The sequence below is a fragment of the Drosophila virilis genome, chromosome 2 (genome assembly GCF_030788295.1).
Source record: "Drosophila virilis strain 15010-1051.87 chromosome 2, Dvir_AGI_RSII-ME, whole genome shotgun sequence".
NCBI lineage: Eukaryota > Metazoa > Arthropoda > Insecta > Diptera > Drosophilidae > Drosophila > Drosophila virilis.
This window is the reverse complement of record NC_091544.1, coordinates 28983358-29003664: the sequence shown is the minus strand read 5'-3', so window position 1 is coordinate 29003664 and position 20307 is coordinate 28983358. Positions and strand designations below refer to the sequence as shown.

The window sequence follows — 20307 nt, the reverse complement described above, 5'->3', positions numbered from 1 at the left end:
TTGCTTCAGGCCGTGCCAATTGTCGATGCTAATATCCAACATTTTTTTTGATCTTGGAAATCATCTCATACCTCTCATATTATATATCATCAGTCTATTTATTCCACAATTGAGGCTGTATACCTTTTCTAAATATTTTGCTTTTTACAGAGTATACAAATGAAACCATTTATGCTGCCCGCATCTCTTTGTTGCGCTGAGTTCTCTTCGGCCGCAATTCTTTTCTATTTTCTATGTGCATTGAGTTATAAATTTTGAAGCATTCATTTATGCATTGGTCCATGGCAACATTTTTGGGCCTCTAGCTTTGCATTTTTTATGGGGGTACAAAAAAATCAGCTTAAAATTAAACTAGAATTCTGTGTGATGGTGCGCATTCATGCGTAAGATTGTAAGTTTGCGGCCAGAAAGCGCTAGGCAAAAAAAAAAAAAAAAAAAAAAAAAAAGAAATTATCTAAACATTTTGGCAAAACTTTTATTAAAAGCAAGCGAAAAGTGCAGGCGTGGTGCGATTGCTGAAAATAAAAAAAATACTCTGGATTTTCAAACAATTGACAGCTAATTTATTGATAAATCACTTGCGCCAATCAATTATTTCATTATATGTATTTATGTGTTGCGACGGCAGCCCGAAGATAAATGCCAAGCTCAAATAGCCATAACCTAAACTAATCAGCAAACAGTCGTGAAACAGCCAACGGGCAACAAGTAAACTGCCTTTTGGGGAAAACTCAAACTATCTACCCCCCATTATCCCCATTTGCTCCTACACTGTCACTGTCAACGGCAGCAAACTTTGTCTTCCGCTCAATAGCAGAGGCTCACGGGCGGGGACGTTTTTTGGTTGGGTTCAGCGACACCAACTGCCGGAAAACTATGGCTAACCTAATATACTATACGTCTAGTTAGTGGGCGTGGCTGGTCTGAGAAAATTTGCAGTCAGTTTTATGTTTTTTTTTTTTTTCGCATGGCCAGAAAGTCAACTTTATAGATTTCTAATGCTTCGGCAAAGTTTCAACATCTCGAGCTGCTTACATTTAGATACGAGTACGAGTTTGAATTTGGGTACGGAATGGGGCTAACCCCATCTGTGTGTGTGCTTTCGGCTTTGGCCGTCAGAGGGCGCAGCTGCATAAAGACCGCTGCTAACTTCAATACAAACTGTACCAAAAACTTTGGCCCGAAGACCAAAGACTTTGGGTTTGTGGCTGGATGTTTGGCAACTTTGGCGCTGGCGCTGCTGTTGCTTCAAAATTGTTGGCAAAATAATTGTGTACGCCTTGCGGTCGTCAGACACACGCACATGCATACGCACACACACACACACACACAGACAGATATAGAAAGTTCCTACGTATTAGCTACAGCATTTTGCCAAATATTTAAATGAAAGAACTGACAACAACAATGACAGCAACAGCTCCAAAGAAATTGACCCAATTATATTATGTCGCTAAGCTGATGGCAATTTTACAATTCAGCTAACATACACGCGCTCGACACCTTTGGCTCAATGCCAGAAGGAAATAGAAAGAAATTTTACATTTTTCGTTGCACACTTTTGGGTGTCCTTAGCTTTGTATTATAGCAATGCACACAGCTACAAATATTGCGGCAATATGGACAACATTTATGGATTTTACTATTTTAGATTCCAATTTTCAACATGGGTGTAAAATAAATTTTATTGTTAAATATATGAATGGCTTTTGAACATTATTTACTTACCATTTGTTCTTTGTATGCATTGATAGAAATTTAGACTCGGCGTGTTGTATATCGAATATTTTAATATAATCAAAAATTGTTTGTTAAGGGTTTACAACTTGGAATTCGTCTCATTTTGTTGTTTTCAATATGTTTCTCAAAGAAACATTAACCTCGGAAACTATTGCCTTAAGTAATTCTACAATTTTTCGACTTACAAAAAGAACTTTCCCCAAAGATTATAGGTAAGGACCAAAAGTATGCATGCTATTATTTATAATCGATAGTTAGCCAGTTAATTTCTCGATACTTTGTATTTGTGTGAATATAAATAGAAATATAAATATAATGAATATAAACTGCAGGATTTCTTGGCTGTGTTTGGAATTCAAGTGATGGTTTTTTTTCTCATTATTTATACCGAAGATTAAACATTTCTGATTTCAAACTTTAATATCTCCTCTATTTTTACAAACTACCGATAACGATAGTCTTGCATTGTTACTGTGAATAATGCTATCCATGATCCCGGCACGAAATAGAGAAATTTTAACAAAATAATTTATTGTTCCAGCTTGTTTACTTCACACGTTTAAATCAGCCAGCGCTTGATAGTCAGCTTTCATCCTTAGTCGTAAGGTACACTATCGAAACCCAAACTCATATTATCAATAACTCCTTCCATCTCTATTAGGCGTATTAAGTGATCGTAAGCGTAAGTTTTGCGCAAACTTTTCAATATTTCAGTTGTAAGGCAGCCAAAAATGTAATTAGTTTCAACGAAAAGTTATCTTAAAATCTAATCCAGAAATCCTACTACCGCATAAAGTTGTTAATCCAAGTTTGTGCTACAGTTGTTTTATTCAGTTATTATAAGATTTCGCAGACAACGCTCTGTGAATTTCTTGCAGTGCACAGCCATACCAATATACACACCCAGATACCCTCAGTGCGGCAAGTGTTTGTTAGCGCATTATGCTGACTTAGATGTTGGCTGTCGAGAGGGGGCTTGTGGCGGGTGTGGACGGGGCGACCGGCAACCACTTTTACTTACTGCAGCTGTGAGAGCTGAGATTTGGGGTCTGGGATGCTGGAACTGAGAAGCATCTTTGGCTCGCTGGTCTCTTGTTTGGCAAGTGGCGTGCTGACAGCTGAAAAGGATTTCGTTTGCCTTGCCAAAGTTAAGCCTTAAAGCCAAGAGCTAATTTTACTTTAAGATTTACCGAGTGCCAAGTGCCCAACATATTTGGCACAAAGCTGAGGGAAATGCATTTTGTTAGCGTCACAAAAACGAAGAAGAAAAATAATCTAAGAAATATATAGAATTTACTTCGACATTATCCGTTTGTGATTAGGTGGCTGACATGCAAATGTCGCAGGCGGGCTGATAGTTCCTAAGAGGAAGGGGGTGAGGGAGCTGACTGTGTCTGGGCTTTGCTTGCAATTTATGCACTGTCATTTCGGAACAGAAGAAATGTCTTTCAACCAGCAAACGAACAACTTTTTGCACAGCCAGCCAGGAGTTTTTTTTTTTGGCTTTCTTAAATAATAAGTATCATAATTTCAAGGGTTGTCAAAAAAGTCTTTTAATTTATGTCTGCCATTTCCGACCAAGTCCAAGTTGTGCCTAGAAAATCAACATAAATAAGCAAAAGTTACTCGAAGACTCAGCCAGAGAGTTCGGCTTCGTTACTAGGTTGAAGGTAGGCAACCTTTTTTTCTGTAGAACCCATTCTGGACCTTGCCAAGGACCAAGTTTGTCTTTTGTGTCAATGTCCCAGTATGTGTGTGTGTGTTTGTGTGTGTGTATGCGCTTGCTGTTGTTGTGTTTATGGCAAGTTGGCAACTCTGTTACAATTGTGCCTAATTTCATGCTTTACTTTGGCTGGCAAACAAATGTTGTTGCCTACTTTCAGGTAAATAACTTTATTAAAATAATGACAAGCCACACTGGCTGCTTGGCTGCCTGGTGGATGTTGAGGTTGGCGGGAAGCGGCTGCCAAGCGGCTGACAAACTGACAAACTGGTTGTTGTTGGTTCTGTATTTGACATTGAGTTGCAGCACAGTGGCGCAGTCTTAGCGAACAAATGGGAGTTGCTTTTAGATATCAGATATTTTAACAAAATAATTTATAAATGTATTTAACTAAGTTGTTATGCGGAATATTTTCGACAAAGTCAAATGAGTTTTATTGGGTTCGCTTAAGGTAGACAAATGAACATGTAAAGAACCCTTAATATGGCAAGAACATTCGTGGTTAATTAATTTTTAACAAAATTGGTTTCTGGTTAAAATGTTTTTTTTTAACCCTTTTAAAATTGCTCTCTCTTCACCAAATAGTCTTTGGCATTAGGTTTTTTAACAATTTATAAATAATAAAGAAAAAAAGGGTCTATAAAAGCTATTTAAAATTCTCAATAATAAAATGTTAAAATAGAAGAATGTTAGTTTGACATAGCTGAAGTCAAACTTGATCAAAGAATATTGGAAAAACTAAATTTCGATATTGAATAAACTTAATTACAGAGTGTTCTGATCCAAGCTATATTTACTAAAGTAAATAGTACTAAATATAAGGTGTTTTTTTTTTCGATTTTATAAGTTTTTCTATATTGTCTTTTAGTTTTTGTTATTGTTATTAATATGTTTGCCCAATTAAACAAATAATCCTAAAAGTAATAATTGTTATGATAATAATAATTAGAATAATAATATTAATAATAATAATCATAATAATAACGATCATAATAATACAAATAATAATAATAATATTAGTAATAATAATAAAAATATTAATAATGATAATAAAAAAATTAATATATAATAACAATAATAATAATAATAAGTTTTGTCTAGTCCGCAAAATGAGTAGATTCGAGTGGTTGGTTATTTCAGAAGAGTTCAATTTTTTAAAACAATATTGTAAGCCGAATAACTGAGTTTTAGATAATCAGTTCAACTTTATCAAACGAATTAAAATATATATAAATAATGAGAGGCAGAGCTTTAAAATTTTTGGTAGAATTTAGATAATAACCTATAAACTTTTGTCCTTAAAAGAAAATAATTTGAGTATTGAATATTCTATCTATAAAAGTCTGGCACCCCTCCGGTATAAAAGTCTTCAATTTTTGGCTACAGCTCTGTAAATTACCGTAGCTTACTTTATGCATTCTACAGGAAACATTTAACTAGGAATCGCTGCTGCTGCTGCTGTTCCTGTATTTGTTGTTGTTGTTGCCGTTTGGTGTAATGCACAACGAGTTTTATGTCTGGAGCGTTCCGAAAATGTGACGCTTCTAATTATGAAACTAAGCAGCTTGTGATTTGTTCAAGCGTGAAAATGCTGTCGACAACAGGCGCTCGATGGTGTTCGGCGGGGGCAATGCTGGTGGGGCGATGAGGGTGTCGGTCAGGAGGGGTGGGGGCTGTACGCTCGTATATGGCAGGGGGCAATGGGCAAGGTACGACTTTGTTGCGCGTCTCGACACGCAAAATATTATGGCAACTTGTAAATAAGCCGCAGCTGCCGCTGTCCTCAAAGTTGCAACAGCAGCAGCAGCAGGTCAGGAGCCTGGCGAAAAACCAGCAAAGCCAACAGCAAATTTGGCCCCACAATTTATGCAAAATTATTTTGTAAAGTTTGCGTTGTGCTAGCGCCCACTTTTTTGGTGGCTGCTTAAGCCTTTTGATGATGGCTGCCTCAAAAGCGTTGCGTGCCCTATGCCCCGTGCCCCGTGCTCCACGCACTGTGCCTCGTGCCTGGTGGTCGATGCCCCGCTTTGCCGAGTTTTCAGAATTTGAGTTTCGAGTTTGAGTTCATCGCCGTCGACAAAGTTTACCATTTTGCGCGACAAAGTGGCAAACAGTTTAGCAGAGTTTACGACAACAGGCGATGGCAATCGCGTTGCGTATGCGCCATGTTGGCCGCCGCAGTTTATGTTTTGCACCATCCTGTGTGTGTACGTGTGTGTGCAGTGCTTAATAGCAGCTGCCATGCGGCCATGATGCTAATTACTGTTGCCATTTAAGTGGCTGCAATGTCGGTGCTATAGGGTATCAGCCTCTTTTATATACCATTTTTCATCCCTTCAGCCCAGTTAAATTTTGTACAGGTGACAGGGGCTGGCCAAATTGCGGCTAGCTTGACTTTTCTGGCTTTTAGAAGCTGCATATTTTGTAAGTCTTTTTTTTTTAACGATCTCAGCTCTCGGATATTTGTGAAAAAGTAGCACATTTTGTTATGCCAAGGGATGTAAGTAGCAAATAGACATTTTTGTACAGAAAGCCTACAAATTAAAATGTCTGTGTCCATACTGACTAAAAGATTACTGATCAGCCCAGCCAGATTACTTATTTTTCAGGAACGGAAACGTGTGTTTTTTCCCCAAGTTTAATACAGCATTTGCCATATTTTCCTTTTCATGTCACTAAAAATAATTTTACAAAGATTTCTGTCGAAATTCGTGTTATCATCCTTTATTGCAAAATCCACATGATTGTTTGGAATTATGCTTTTAGCTTAGCTTAGTTCAAGCTAACATTATTTAGTGATAAGGCAGTTCTACAAATAAAACTAAAATCAATATACAATGTGCACTTAACAAAATGTGTAGAAAAACTCATCAGCAAAGCGCAGAAAATAATCCAAAAAAACAAGCTCATCGCTCCGCTTTTTCTGGATTTACTTTTAATAACTCAAAAGACCATGAGAATTTGAATTCTTATTAAATCATAAAAAAAAAGTAGACCGGAGACTGCTAACCTAATTGTTCGCTGTGTGATCATAAGCTATCGACCGGCCATATTCTAAATGCATGCAGAACAGTTGAAAAGATAAAGAGAACCCACTTCCCTAAGATATTTCCATCGAACTACCTATCCTTGGTTTCACCCTCTAACATAGATAAGATTTACAACTTTATAAAAGAATAAAACTTAACCAGTCAAACAAAAGCAATTATTTTAAAAGTAATTAATTATAGTGGTAATTGATTATAGTATTATTTATAATATGAATGTATTATTGTTAATCTTAATAAAAAATATGAAATGAAAAGCTTTACTCTTAAATGTTATATTTTTTGTTGTTTTTACCTAATTAATTAATTAATAGATATAATTTTGTGATTGTATTTTTAGCTGTAATTGTAACATTTACCTTAACCTTAAGTACATTTAATTATTATAAATATATTTTCATTCGGCTTAAGAGTTTTGTGTCTAATTAGCAAAATAGTTTGCCGAAATAAATTCTGCTTAATTTAAGTACAACGTGAAACCCAGGATTTCCAAGGTTCAAAATACCAAAGGTTTATTGCACAGCTCTCGCCTGCCATATATCAAATATTCAGCAAATGGCTTCGCATTTCGTTTGCCAATTTCTGTAACAATTTGCGAAACACCCCTTCCCTGCCACCGCCCCCCGTTGGCAACCCTTTAGCAAATGGTTTGAGTCTTTGCTGCTAAGCCGTTAGACTTCAACACGCTCGGCGCGTGTAATGCGCGTTTAAAAAGTTTACAAACTTTGCCAAGTTTCCGATGTGTTTTCATTTTTTTCTTGTTCTTGTCGATGTTCATTTTTTTTTTCTATTTTCTGACTGCAAATTCATTTTTGTTCCTTCACACCGGGTGCAACTTTGTGCGAGGCCATGCCTTCATTTTTCTGCAGCGCCTGTTTACACTTTCGCGTCGCTTTCGCCGCTTTGATGTATTTGCTGCCTGCCTGGCGCTTAAACTGCAAAACGTGACCATTTAAAAATGCGCCACGTTTGCCAAAAACTTTGCCAATGGCTCGAACTTTGCCACAGCTGCCCCCGCAACCTACCTTCTAAAAAAAAAGAGCAACAAAAAACAAAATTATAAAAAAAAAATCTGAAAAGTTCGTGACAAAGGTGAGAAGAACAACCCAGCTGCCAGCTGGGCGTGGTGGGCGCGGGGCGTGGCAGTCATATGCAACTGGCGTATTTCAAAATTTATGAAAATTGATTTGCCCAAAAGGAAGCTGAAAGACAACTTAATGCTAAACCAACCTTCGCACTGAACCTGACCCAGGAGCAGGCTTTTAATGACATTTGACCCGAAACGTGTGTTACAAAACCAAAAAATAAATAAAGTAAGAAAAAGTTAGGTTCGAATTGTCGCAGATTTAATGCCCTAGCAGGCATTTTAATTGAACATGTAATGTTATAAAAGTTATTCATCAAATTTGCTCAAATATCGTCAACCTGGCAAACAAGTCTTAAGGATTGTTTCTATAATACCAAACTAACCAAAAACAAAGCAAGAAAGTAAGAATATCTTCAGAATGCCGAAGATTTAATACTCTTTTGACATGTGCCTTACCGTTTAGCAGATATGTAAGAATAGTGAAGCTCTTAAGTTCTGGGTTTGATGAGAATATCTTTGAGAACCGAATACTTTGCCATGCCAGAATCTATTTTTCGACCGACCTCTTCTATTGCAACTATATATATATAATAAAGAGGTACGATGTCAATGAGATTTTGCACATATTTAGTGAGCATAGTAATACTTATAAATGCCGGGCTTGATCGAGACGACAGCTTTAAGAATATACTTTATGGGGTTGGAGATGTCTCCTCCTATGCTTACACATTTCATAACAAAATATAAACCCTCTAAATATAAAAATATGTTTGTGTATTTAAAAAACACCGAAAAGCGTTTTATTCGAATGCAGTCAAATCGTTTTAGAAAGGGACTCGTAGCAAACGCTTTTTTATAAAATAATCAAGCCAAACTTTCAGCATTTTATCATAAAGCATTTTGGCCAGCAACTTGATGGAATTGTGGCGAATACGATTGGGAGAACGAAAGCTAATAAGCAATAAAGCAGCTCGCAGCAAATACGTGCGGAAAAATGATGGCGGCTATACCAGTTCTGGTCAAGTTAATTTTCTATAGTGTCGCCTGTCGCACGTTGCTGTCATTCGCCGCTTTTATTGACAGGTCACGTCAGAGAGGGAGAGCGAGACAGCGAGACAGCGAGAGAGCGCGAGAGTGAGTGAGGGATAGAGAGCTTTAATTGAAAGCTAAACGGCAGAGCGAAAGCGTTGAGGTGGTGAGCGTTTCGGCTAATTCGGTAATTTGCACGCAATTGCATGAGTTGTTGACTATATCTATATAATGAGTGCGCACATGGGGCATACCGCACACACACCTACACGCTAATACGCACACACACATGCAGCATATCAATAAATAGGTGTATGTGTGTGTGCGTGTATGTGTTGATCGTTAGCTTTTGGCAATTGACTTAAATGGCAACCTTTGTTGCATGTGTGTATTGTATTTCATTTGGTAGTTGCCCAGGCACAGTCAGAACCCGATTGTAGCTCGGGGTGAATGCCATATGGCGTATACGTAATGTTCATTTGATGTGCATGCTTCAAGAGGCGAAACTGATGAGCCGTTTATTGAAGGAACCCATCACAGTCTATCTTTGTTTATTGCAGACGAAGTTTGAATCGTATCTTAAATGATCCACTTCCTGATGGCTTAAGCGCTTTGAAGGATATTGACGTTATATTGTCACGTAGGACTCCAACTGATAAATGACGATTATATTATTAAGACCCTTTCAACACATAAATAAAGTAACATTTAGCAGGCATGTGATCTCTAATTAATTAAACCTCTCATAAAATGCTTAAAGCTTTGCAAGAGCAACAACAAGCTGACTTTTTAAAATTACCAAAACGTTGACATAGCAATCAACTTATGATGCACAAAAATAGACAATTGATGCAAGTAAAAGCTTTCCACTTGGTGACAACTGTAATCAAAGTTAGATTTGATGTGTCGCTGTTGCAACTTGAATAGTTTACTTTAAAGTTCGCGCAGTGCTCCGGCTTTAAGCCCAAACAAAGTTTTCCAGTGCTCTAAAAAAAGTTCTGGGCTTACAGCAGAACGAAGGGAAAAAGATAGTTTGTCCGTATGTGTGTGTGTGTGTGTGAGTTTGTGCTTGTGGATGTGTGCGAGTGTATCTATGTGCGACACGCTGCGTTTAACACAAATGAATATGAATGCGGGCACAGGCGACCGTAGCATGCGCCCAGGGCTCCCTGAGGTGGGTGGGCGAGGACGAGTAGAGTGCGCTAAATAAAATTTAATGTAGTGCGAAACGTTTATGAGCTGCAACCGCAACTGATGACGAGAGCCGCCGGGTGGGATGCGAGAATTGGAGATGCCGAGCAGCTGAGAGCCGAGAGCTGAGCGCAACGAACCGGAGCGTTAAATAAACAAGTGGTAAAGTGCTCAAAAGTTGACGGGGTGGAGCTCAGCTCAGCTCAATTTCGTATAGTTCAGCTTCGGTTTCATTTGGGCAATTGAAAAGTTCCAAAATGTTTAAAGTGTTTTCTCTCGCCCCCTCTGTTGCTGGTGCCCCTGCCCACATTGCGTATACGCGTAGGTAAATTGCATTTGCCAACATTGTAGAAAAAAAAAGAGGTAAATTCCTCACGTTATTTTCCACAAAACTGCATTCAATTTAATTGAATGTGTTCGCCAAATGTAACGCTAAAATCTTCCAATATATATTTGCATGCATACGTATATACAAATCAGACACAGGTCGGCAGCCGCATTTGCCGCACAGTTGTACGCCTGCGACAGCCGCAGCACTATTTGATTTCCAATTTAAATATCTTAAATAAAAAAGAATGCATTTGAAATGCAGTTTTTGAATAGTATGCGCATGTTGTTACGCCTTTCGCCTGTAATTGACAGCCTCATGACAGTTTAATTATTTTATAGAATATCATTTCAGCATGTATATCAAAATTGAATTGATTGCTTTTCGCGCATTCTACTTTTGCTATAGGCAGGTTGAGATATTTGAATTATACACTCACTCTCTACACTGGGAAAAATTCTTATATGCCTTGTATTGTATTCATAGCGGATGAGGTTGGATTGCAATTTTATAATACATAGATTTCCGAAAGAAAAATAATGTTATCAATTTGTTGATAGTGGCAACTTTTTGAATTGTGAAATTCTTAAATCTGGTTGATAGTGTAAATATTATAATATAATATAGTAAATTACTTGCTGTCATGACCCTGTCTTGGCCTGTCATGAATGCGCAACTCGTTTACAGCCCGTCAGAAGATGTTTTCCTTAAGCTACAATAATAATTATTTTATTTTTTATGACGTTAGTTCATGTATGCTACATGAATTCAAATTAAACTGGAATTAAGCTCCTGAATACAAAAGTTGCAGAAAGGAAATCATTTCTTTATTTGACACTGCTTTTTGAAGGCTAAATTTTAAACAAATATATGACATTTGGTTTTGAGTCTGTCTAACTTTTACTTGGTTGCAATTTGATTTTCAATCCAATTAAAGAATAAATAATGTTTTTACAAACTTGAGTAACGATGCACTTTTTAATACATTTTAAATATATTTGGATAAATATATAAGTATTAAATAAGGCAAGCATATACTATTATTATGTCAATATCTATAAATACTTTTTCTCTTCTGAAATCGAAATATTAACCTTTAGCAAACAATAAAACTTGGCCTATGCTATAGCCGGCTTCTCCTCTGCCCCTGTCACTACCGCTGCCTCTACTTCTGCCTCGACTTCTGCCAGCGCCAATAATAATAAGACAAACAGCCTATACAGACATCACTTAAACTGTCCAACTGTGTGTGGCTCATGGGATAGCACAACCCAACAAAAGTCAAACTTTACTTTTCCTTTTTTTTTTCTTTTTTTTTGTTACGCCGACATAAAACGCACTTTGGCTTCCACAGACAATTTCCGTTTCCTGTTGTTAGACGAACAGCTGCTGCGGTCTGTTACTCATGAAGGCACAAAAGTGATAGAGCCAATAAAAATGGCCGCCAATTGCGGTCGGCCTGTTGAGCAGCCTTCAAAGTATGCTATACATCAAATACTCTAACTCGAGAACCGAACTTCTAGCTCTGATAAATTGTTCTTAGAAATTACCTCATATTCATTTTTTAAACTTTGAAAGCTCGTTAAAAACTTTCCACAGCGCCTAAAAAGCTGTAAGTGTGCTGAAAGTATATAAAGTACGTTAAAATCTAAGATGGTCAGGCGCTTTATGAGCGTTTATAGACTAAAGCTCACAAATAATTTCGTGTTCTGAAAAACACTTAGTAAGAGTATAAATTAAGTAAATCCTTCGTTCGTATTTTCTTTCGCTATGCTTAATCATTAAGTCCTATTGCAAGTAAAATCAAAACTCATTCTGCAAAAGGGAACTTGAAGACTTATATGAAAACAGTTTGCGCCTGATTGGCACTTCAATTTAATCATAAAGCTTTTTGCCTGAGCACATATCACTGGTCAAGGCCGAGGCTAAGCAGCGTATTAGACCAGCACTTAGCTTAAGGTAATAGGTATCCCTACCACTGGGTTCCATTCTCATCCTTTCTGTTACTCCTCTGCCCACCTCCAGTCCCCTGCAGTTGCCCTTTTCTTCTGGTCAGTTGGTCAAAAGCTTTGCTGCCTTTTAAGCGCATTTACTTTGCGTTTTCTTTGGCTACTTACTTGAAATTCAGTTCGTTTTGGTTTTAATTCAACAGCTGCTGCTGCTTGCCACTTGTTGCCTTTTCTAGGGCGCGGCTTAAGCCCGTCGCCGCAACTGCGTCCCCTGTCTCGTCCTTCGCCATATGTGAGCCGATTATGTTAATGCTGTGGCCCATTTAATACGCTGTCAAGTCAAATGGCACTTGGGTGCAAATTGAATTAAAAAGTTCACTGCAAGGCAACATTGCAATTAAATTAAAACTTTTCAATTTTATTGCAATTTTATGACTCGTGCTAAACAGGAGTGAAATTAAAAGTGGAAAAAGTCGAACAATCATTAAAGACGAGTTACGACAAGGCCAAATGAGTTGCTGCTAATAAAGAGTAGTAAAAATAAGTTTAAAAAAAGTGTTAGTAAGATTTTATTAGGCTTTTCCTTTAATTTACAGAATAGAACTTGAACATTTTGAAAATCTTTTACATTTTTCTCTCTTTGTGTTTACTTGATTTACTCAAATTGTTTTAAGACCTAGCATTTCGATTATATAACATTTTTAATTTCATACTTTTAATATTATATTGCTAAACATACTTTATTATAAGAGAGATACTTGTATGAGAAACATTATATAATTAATAATTTTTCTGTCTACTGCTAACAACAGATTTAATTTCTGGACTTCTTAGAGAAAATGAACAGCTACGCTGACCTGCATTTAAAGCTCCTTAAGTGTTCGTCAACCCTCGGGACATGCCAATAGAGTTTTGTTGAAAGTGGGTGGGTTGGAAGTTAGTGTGGGGCGGTCTGGTAGGCGGGTAGGCAACAAACAAAAATTCATTAAAATTTTGCATATTTTTAAAACTTGAGTGACCCGCGTGCTGCCTTGGGGCACTTTTGGCCTTTAAAGTGGCTCCCACTGCGCCAAATTTTCTTGTTTATGCCTCGTAATGTGGCAGCTTAAGTATTTTACCCTGAAAAGTATGCAAAGCAAAAACCTCTGGCGAGTGTAAAATTTAAGCAAATGCAAAGAAAATAACGAAAAAAGTTTTTAATATGCGGATAGCTTTAATTAAATATGTTTTCCACTTGGAAAAGCCAAACGCAAAGGAAAAAAAAACCAAAACAATAACAAGAATTACAAAACAAAGTATGCTGTGCTGAGCTGTGTGTGTGTGTGTTTATTTTTTCTGGTTTTCTTTTTGTTTAACATAAACATAAATGAGTTGGTTGGTGTGCAAGCAAACAAGTTTTTTCCGGTTTCTCTCGGGTTTCTCCATACTAAAATACTTTACGGGTTACGGGTTGTGTTTTCTGCTTACCATATTTAAACATGGTTTAGCTAGCTTTATTTTAGTCATGCTTGTACTTGTTGCCTTAAGTTAAAAGCTGCTAAGCTGCAGAAGCAATTAATTTGACTATATGTCTAAGAGCCATTTAAAAGGATTTATGGGCCTAATGATTATTTCTATCAATCTGGGGAAGATTAGTTCAGAGCCTGTATAACCAGGCGTGAAAGATGGATGGAATTATAAAAAAATTGTGAATCGCTAAGAGATTGTCATAGCATAGGCAGGAAAAAAAGAGACAGAGAGACAGAGAGAAATCGAGAGAGAAAGAAAGAGAACGAGAAAAAAAGAAAGAAAGAAAGAGAGAAACAGAGATAAAGAAAAATAGATAGAGAGAAGATTGAAGGTGATAGGAAGAATAAAATATTGAGAGATCGCGGAAGACCGATTAACATAGAGAGACAAAGAGAGAGAGAGAGAGAGAGAGAGAGAGAGAGAGAGAGAGAGAGAGAGAGAGAAAGAGAGAGAGAGAGAGAGACAAAGAGTTCGAGAGTAAGAGAGAATTAGATGACATTGTTCAGTCTAAACTTTAATACCAATACGCAATAATTAGTATCTTGCGAAATTTTATAAAACAATCAGCATTTCATTCATTCCTGTTCGATTGTCAGCCGCCGAGCTTAAGGGATGCATCACCATTTGGGCTACTTGTGTAAAATGATATCTCATTATATATTTAATTTTCAGCTCTTCATTTCGTTTATCAGCTGGACGCCATCTTCATTATTAATTTCATTATTAAACATATATTCTCTTATGATCTTCCTTTGTGTCCTTCCAGTTTTGTTCGGGGAAAATCTGTTGAAAGCCTTTCAGTATTCCCTTCCTTTCGCTGCTGCCATTGATAATAATTTATTATGAATTTCTTTATTATTTTGTTGCTGTGCTGTGTGTCGCCAGCTTTCGATTCAGTGGGCATTGTTGTTGGTGTTGCTTTTTGTACTCGTCTTTGGCTCTTCTCCTCGATTTTCATTCTCTTATTCGTTGTCGTGTGCCTACAAGGAAGTTTAAATAAACATAAAATGGCGATACGCGCATGAATAAGGCAACAGGGCGTACGTCTGCATATGCAGCATATATATACAATTTATGCCATGCACACTCTGACACCCTTTCACACACACACACACAAGCCCACGCATAACATATGAAAAACAAACAAATTGGCACGCCGATGCCGAAAATGCAAACAAAATGTTGGCATAAAGGGGCCGAGGCAGAGATATGGAAGTTGTGCAAAAATCTTTTTGCTGTTGGGTAAATGTTTTAAAAATTGTTGTAAAATTCATCGGATATGAAAATCTAATGATTTGTAAAGTCGCAGATAAGCGCGAGGCGCCCTCTGGCGGGCGTCAACCGACAACAACAAGAAGAGGCAGAAAAACTGTTGCGATTGGTAGGAAAAGTGTTAACGGATTTTCCGCATTTATTGAAATATTAATATTTGCCTTTTCTCCCAGTCCGATGCATCTGATTGTGTGGGTGTAAAATTATTGAAAACTTTGGCATGCAAAGTTTGCCTTGGTTATATTTTCGGGTCTATCCGTAAGTTTTCGCATGTGCGTATACCACAAATGTTTGAACAAAGAAAATTCAATGGGCTAAAAGTTTGTACCCGAAAACAAAATCAATTGAAAGTTTGTGTTTTTGTAACTCTTTGCCCTTTTTTTTTTGTGGGTCAATGGCGCTTGGGCTTTTCCATCGCCCCTAAATTGATAAGCCATCTGGGGCCCCACTCGATGCATTTAAGAGGATTAACAGCCTTTATAAAGTAAATTATTCTGAAGCTCAGCTGAGTTCTGTTCGCATTCCCCAAATGTATTGTATATGTTTGATTTATTTTAGAAATTTATTTTTGCTCTTAAGCAAAATCTCTGCTCAGTTACCAGCGCGTGGCATTAAAAAATATTTACTATGTCTAGACTTTGCTGCGCATAAATCAAATGCATTGGCCGAAGAGAGTCTTACTGCAGTTTTTCGGCCACAAAAACAAGTAAAACAGAAAGCAAAAGTGTGCTACTTGTAAATGTTTGTCCAAGAAATACCCTGTAAGCTCACTTGCTTGAATATATTTAAATTTAGGCGAATGTTAAGAATGTTTAGAAAATATTTTATGCTTGACTATTAAACACTATAGATTTTAGTAATTCCCTGTACATTTTTTATTTAATATTTGAAAAAAAGAAGTAAAATTTATGCAGTCGTTGAGGGTGGGCTTAACTTTATTTTGCAGTAAATCGAGAATACCCTTTCAATCCATTCTATTACAGGGCATAAGAATATAAAAATAAATAAAATTGTAGCCATAATGTAGTTCTTATTGTGTGTGCAGGCGTGTGTGTGTGTGTGTATGTGTGTGTGTGTGTGTGTGTGTGTGTGTATGTGTGTCTGCGTTGCGTATACGTAATGTGCGGCATCGAGTACTGTGAAAGTGCCAAAATGCGCAAGACTGTGTTTGCCCGTGTCCATATATATTTATGGATGTGTGTTTGTATTTTATAAATTTTATTTATATGCTTTTAAGTCAAGTTTTCAGTTGGTTGCTTTGGTGTTTCCTTGCGAAGCACCGCAAATGTATTTAAAAGTCGAAATGTAAAGAAAAACAGGAAATGGCAATTAGTTTGGTCAAGTGCTAAGCATTAAATAAAATTTAGGTTTTTCTATAGATTTCAAGAATATTGTAGATATTTTCTGCTATAGAAAGTGTTATTGACCTGCGGCTGTGTTCACATTTCAACTAATTTTATAACAAGATATCTTTAAAGGTCTAAACATCTTTAACCATACTACTCGGCAATCAGAGCTAGAACTACCAACGTTAATATCATTTTTTTAAAGATATACCGAATTCCTGCCCTTATTTTTCAATAAAAACCTGGCAAATTTTGCCTATTTTCTGATTAAACACCAAACATTTCTTAAACTGTGTACATGACATTATTTGACAATTTGGTAAAAAATATAATTTAAACATTAATATAAACATCTCAGTCGCCGCGTCTCAGACCGCTCGGATCGAGCACAAATCGCATTCCGAAAGCAAAACGATCAGTCGGCAGACTCATCACCACACTGAAACCCATTTGTATCGGTATATAAGACAGATATCTAAGGAATATCAACAATATACGGTTATAAGCTGCGGCTATAAGCTATTATATCAGCTAACACGTACTTGGTCCACATGAAACCAACCAGCGCATCCGAATCGATCATTCCGTGAACGGCACAGTTCCAGAAATTCCATTGATAGCATATGGTGGCAATTGTTTTGCGTGTACTGCGATTCCAGGCTAATAGATTGGCCATCTGGATTTGTGGATGAATGCGCTGCCAATAGCTGACGTCCAGACCCTGACGGGAGGCTGTTGCCGCAAAGGAATAATGATGATGCGAGTAGCTGAAAGTCGAACAGAAGATAAGACAGAATAAAGAGAATATGCGATGCGATTTATATAATTCAGAAAATATCTTAACACTTACCGCGCAGCAAAAGCCAAGTCAGTCATGAGGTTCTTTGGCTCATTCCACTCTAGCAGTAGTTCGCCACCGATTGCCCAGTGCTGGGTAATGGAACGCATTACCGACAAAGTGCAACGTCCATTCTCATTGCGAACATTGTAAAAATTTGCTGCCCATGTGTCGCTGGGTCGCGTCCACTCAATAGTATATTGCGTTTCCACCGGCACATCCTCGCCAGGCTTTTGCAGAACGGCCTCCAGTCGCAATGGTTTGAACGGATAATACAGAATATTCAAATTGGCTGCCAATGTGGTAGGATGTATGTCGCCAACAATTGTTGGCGTTAGCTGAAAAGCGCAAAAAATTGACGAATGTTAGATATGCTAAGTGCATATTCATTCATTTACTTACCATGAAATCATCAAGTACACGAAACGTGTAGAGACCCCCAAAACGAAAGCCGGCGGCTCTCACATGACTCAATACCCAAGCGGCCGATATGAATTTATTTGGAGCCAATCGATGATAATAGTCGAGCTCGACGCCGTCATAGAATTTGGGCATCACATTGTGTGCGAGACTGTGCAGGGTCTGTACATTGCCCGGATTCTTTTTGTTGGAGACGCCGCCGTATCGCTGAAAACAGGATGGAAACTTATATCCACCAAATGGTGGACAAGAGTTGCAGGACATGCCACCCGAACAAAATCAACTATTCAACTATATGTATGGAAACAGCGTGAAAATGTATCTGAATTGAACTAGCTTTAGGCCTGAGAAATTTTGGGCTTTGTTTTGTTTAGTGGAAAACTGTTAATGTATATAGTAGTTACTAAAGTTTTCCACACTCAATAAACAACAAACGAAATGTTATATCGATCTCAGTTTCTCTCTACTCCAAAAACTCGAACTACACAAGTGTAAATGTACGAGTTGGCGTGTGCGTGGGTGTGTGTGTGTGTTTGTGTGTATTTGTGTGTGTTTGTGTGCATCATCAAAAATGTATGAAACCCCCAACATCAGCTGCCAATTGTCATTTTATGCGCCATTTCATGTAACGCCAGACCAAATGCCTGTCAACAGGAACTTTCTCTCTCTCTCTCTCTCTCTCTCGCTCCATTTCTCACTCGTTCTTGCGTTCTCTTTCGTTTTCTCTTGGTGTATGCTCATCTCTCTGCCTGAACTGTCATCCTTTTCGTCCTGTGGCACACCATTAGGCGCATTTCACACTTTTTACATTATTTATAAGACATACAATTTGCCTGGGCAATTCGTTTCTTTGAGTAACATTGAGTTACTTTCTTTCAATATGTGAAACACATCAGCCATTTTTGTGGCTTTATTTGAAACTCTTATCTAATTTATAATTATATTATATTTATATTTCAATAAAATGTAGATTAGTTGGATTTTAGTACTTTCAGTTCAGTTAGTTTAGCAGTTAATAAAGGGTATTGAAACCTCAATACCAATGCCAATGTATTAGATAACCATCTTCTTGAATTTTACTTTGCCATGCCAGCGACTCATTGGCGATTCGGTATTTCATGTAATATTTAAAGCTTTCCACGAGCCCGGTTGATTTAGTTTCCAGTTGGCTGAAGATCAACGTCAGCAGCTACTTGCCCCTACTTAAGGAAAATGTTGTAAGGCAAATGCAGCGCTTGAATAGTTTTTCTTTTTGCTTTTCTCTTTGCCGATTATGTTGTTTGATTTGGGCTTGTGAACAATTTATTGCAAAAGATGACAACCGAAAGAAGATTTTGAAAGCTTGGTTGAATTTATAAATCATACAAAACTTGGTACAGAAATAAAATCTATTGATGTGGATAAATGTTCTTAAGGCTAGCAGAGAAATTATAAGTTAAAATAAACGAATGATATACAAATGCAACTTAATATAAGTATTTATCTAGGTACAAGCTGTAGCTGATCTCAACCATGGTTGTTACGGCTTACCACGTTTTCGACATTCTAACTGAATCCATTTTTCTATATAAATGTTCGTAACTGTATTTTTCTTCACTGGAGCAGAGATTTTGATATGTTGAGTCCAGATGTCGGCACTTGATGCCAGGCCTTATGCCCCAGTTGTACATCCGTTGCCCATCCTGAGTGTCGGCGCCAAAGACGCAGCTGAGCATCAAATACGTATACAGGTTGCTCGTGTAGTGGAGTACGGCGCATCCGAACTGGGTATTATGCTCGATCAGCAGCAGGGCAGATTGCAAAATGTTTATACTGAAGGGCACAAAAAATAAAAGAGAGACAGAGAGAGAGAGAGTAAGAGCGAGAGAGAGTTAAAGTACTTTCTTTGGTCATCTAGCGTAGCACTTACCTTTCTTCATATTTGGTGGGCAAGTGTAATGATTGGTATCGCGTTATGCTGCTTACCCGAGACATCCAGCCACTTGCCATGCTCTGTAGGGTCTCGAATGTGGTCGAGGTTAGATTATCGGTTTGAAAACCATAAAGTTCGGCTAGTCGGCCAATGGCATAGAATTTCTGCGAGCATATCCAGGGCCGGGGCGCGACTCGGCAGCGCTTGACGTCGAGTCTAGCGAATTGTGCCAATTCATTGTTCCAGGACATTTTTCCCATGCGCGCTGCGGGCGGCAAATTTCTATATATTTTGCCACCGGCTACATCATTACGCAGCGTATTAAATGTTTCCTCAAGATCCTCTCTGAAGTCGCGTTCTTTCAATAGCTTGCTAGAGTCGGGGCATTCCAACATTGTCTACATGCCATCAAAACGTAGATCGTTATTCAATTTCCACCAAGTATAATTCAAAACTCACGCCACTATTATTACAGGGCAAATTCATGGAATAACAAGGACGAATGTCACAGTAAGGACTATCGTAATTCCTTGCGCCTAGACATCCGAAGCAAAGCACAATGCACAGCGGCGACAGCAACTGGTTAACTTTCATCGTATGACTAAATTGATCTAGCCATAAACCTAGGCACTTCTGCTATTTATAGGCGATTGCTGGGTAGGTAGTATACAATTTTTTCTTGTTCTTGGATTTGTTCAGAACAGCTGGCAAGCTGTTAGCCATTAGATGTTTGTATTGCGTAAACACAACACATATACGCAATGAATACTATCAGTTTTTTTAGAATGCTTATCAGAATAATTAAGCTTAACTTATAGGTTTTCTCTGATTATAAATAGCTTGCGCTTAAATTCGATACGATTCAGTTGTATAACTAGGTCAACACCGATTCCAGTAAAACGTTTGCGAATGCAAC

The 20307-nt window shown here is 37.7% G+C and overlaps 2 protein-coding genes across 2 annotated transcripts; both read right to left on the bottom strand.

Annotated features, from left to right (window-relative positions):
* Nucleotides 1-16480: 16480 nt before the first annotated feature.
* Nucleotides 16481-17888, bottom strand: LOC6632482 (mitochondrial import receptor subunit TOM40 homolog). The gene is made up of 4 exons (XM_002056259.4): nt 17462-17888; nt 17072-17397; nt 16764-16988; nt 16481-16696 (listed from the first exon to the last, which is right to left on the bottom strand). The coding sequence occupies exons 1-4, from the start codon at nt 17741-17743 to the stop codon at nt 16576-16578; spliced, it is 954 nt and encodes a 317-aa protein (XP_002056295.1). The 5' UTR covers nt 17744-17888; the 3' UTR covers nt 16481-16575.
* Nucleotides 17889-18730: 842 nt separating this feature from the next.
* Nucleotides 18731-20003, bottom strand: LOC6632481 (tabinhibitin 6). Its single transcript, XM_002056258.4, has 3 exons — nt 19851-20003; nt 19389-19789; nt 18731-19291 (listed from the first exon to the last, which is right to left on the bottom strand). Exons 1-3 carry the CDS (start codon nt 19983-19985, stop codon nt 19006-19008), a joined length of 822 nt encoding a protein of 273 aa, XP_002056294.3. The 5' UTR covers nt 19986-20003; the 3' UTR covers nt 18731-19005.
* Between the last annotated feature and the right edge of the window lie 304 nt (nt 20004-20307).

What these genes read in the sequence shown, in the direction of transcription:
- LOC6632482 (XM_002056259.4), bottom strand. Translation starts at nt 17,743, where the DNA reads ATGTCCTGCAACTCTTGTCCACCATTTGGTGGATATAAGTTTCCATCC. An exon ending in GACTTGGCTTTTGCTGCGCG is followed by an intron (nt 16,989 to 17,071) that starts GTAAGTGTTAAG and finishes TTCGACTTTCAG; the next exon opens with CTACTCGCATCATCATTATT. An exon ending in GTTGGTTTCATGTGGACCAA is followed by an intron (nt 16,697 to 16,763) that starts GTACGTGTTAGC and finishes GATATTCCTTAG; the next exon opens with ATATCTGTCTTATATACCGA.
- LOC6632481 (XM_002056258.4), bottom strand. Translation starts at nt 19,985, where the DNA reads ATGAAAGTTAACCAGTTGCTGTCGCCGCTGTGCATTGTGCTTTGCTTC. An exon ending in TGCCCTGTAATAATAGTGGC is followed by an intron (nt 19,790 to 19,850) that starts GTGAGTTTTGAA and finishes GATGGCATGTAG; the next exon opens with ACAATGTTGGAATGCCCCGA. An exon ending in CCCACCAAATATGAAGAAAG is followed by an intron (nt 19,292 to 19,388) that starts GTAAGTGCTACG and finishes TGTGCCCTTCAG; the next exon opens with TATAAACATTTTGCAATCTG.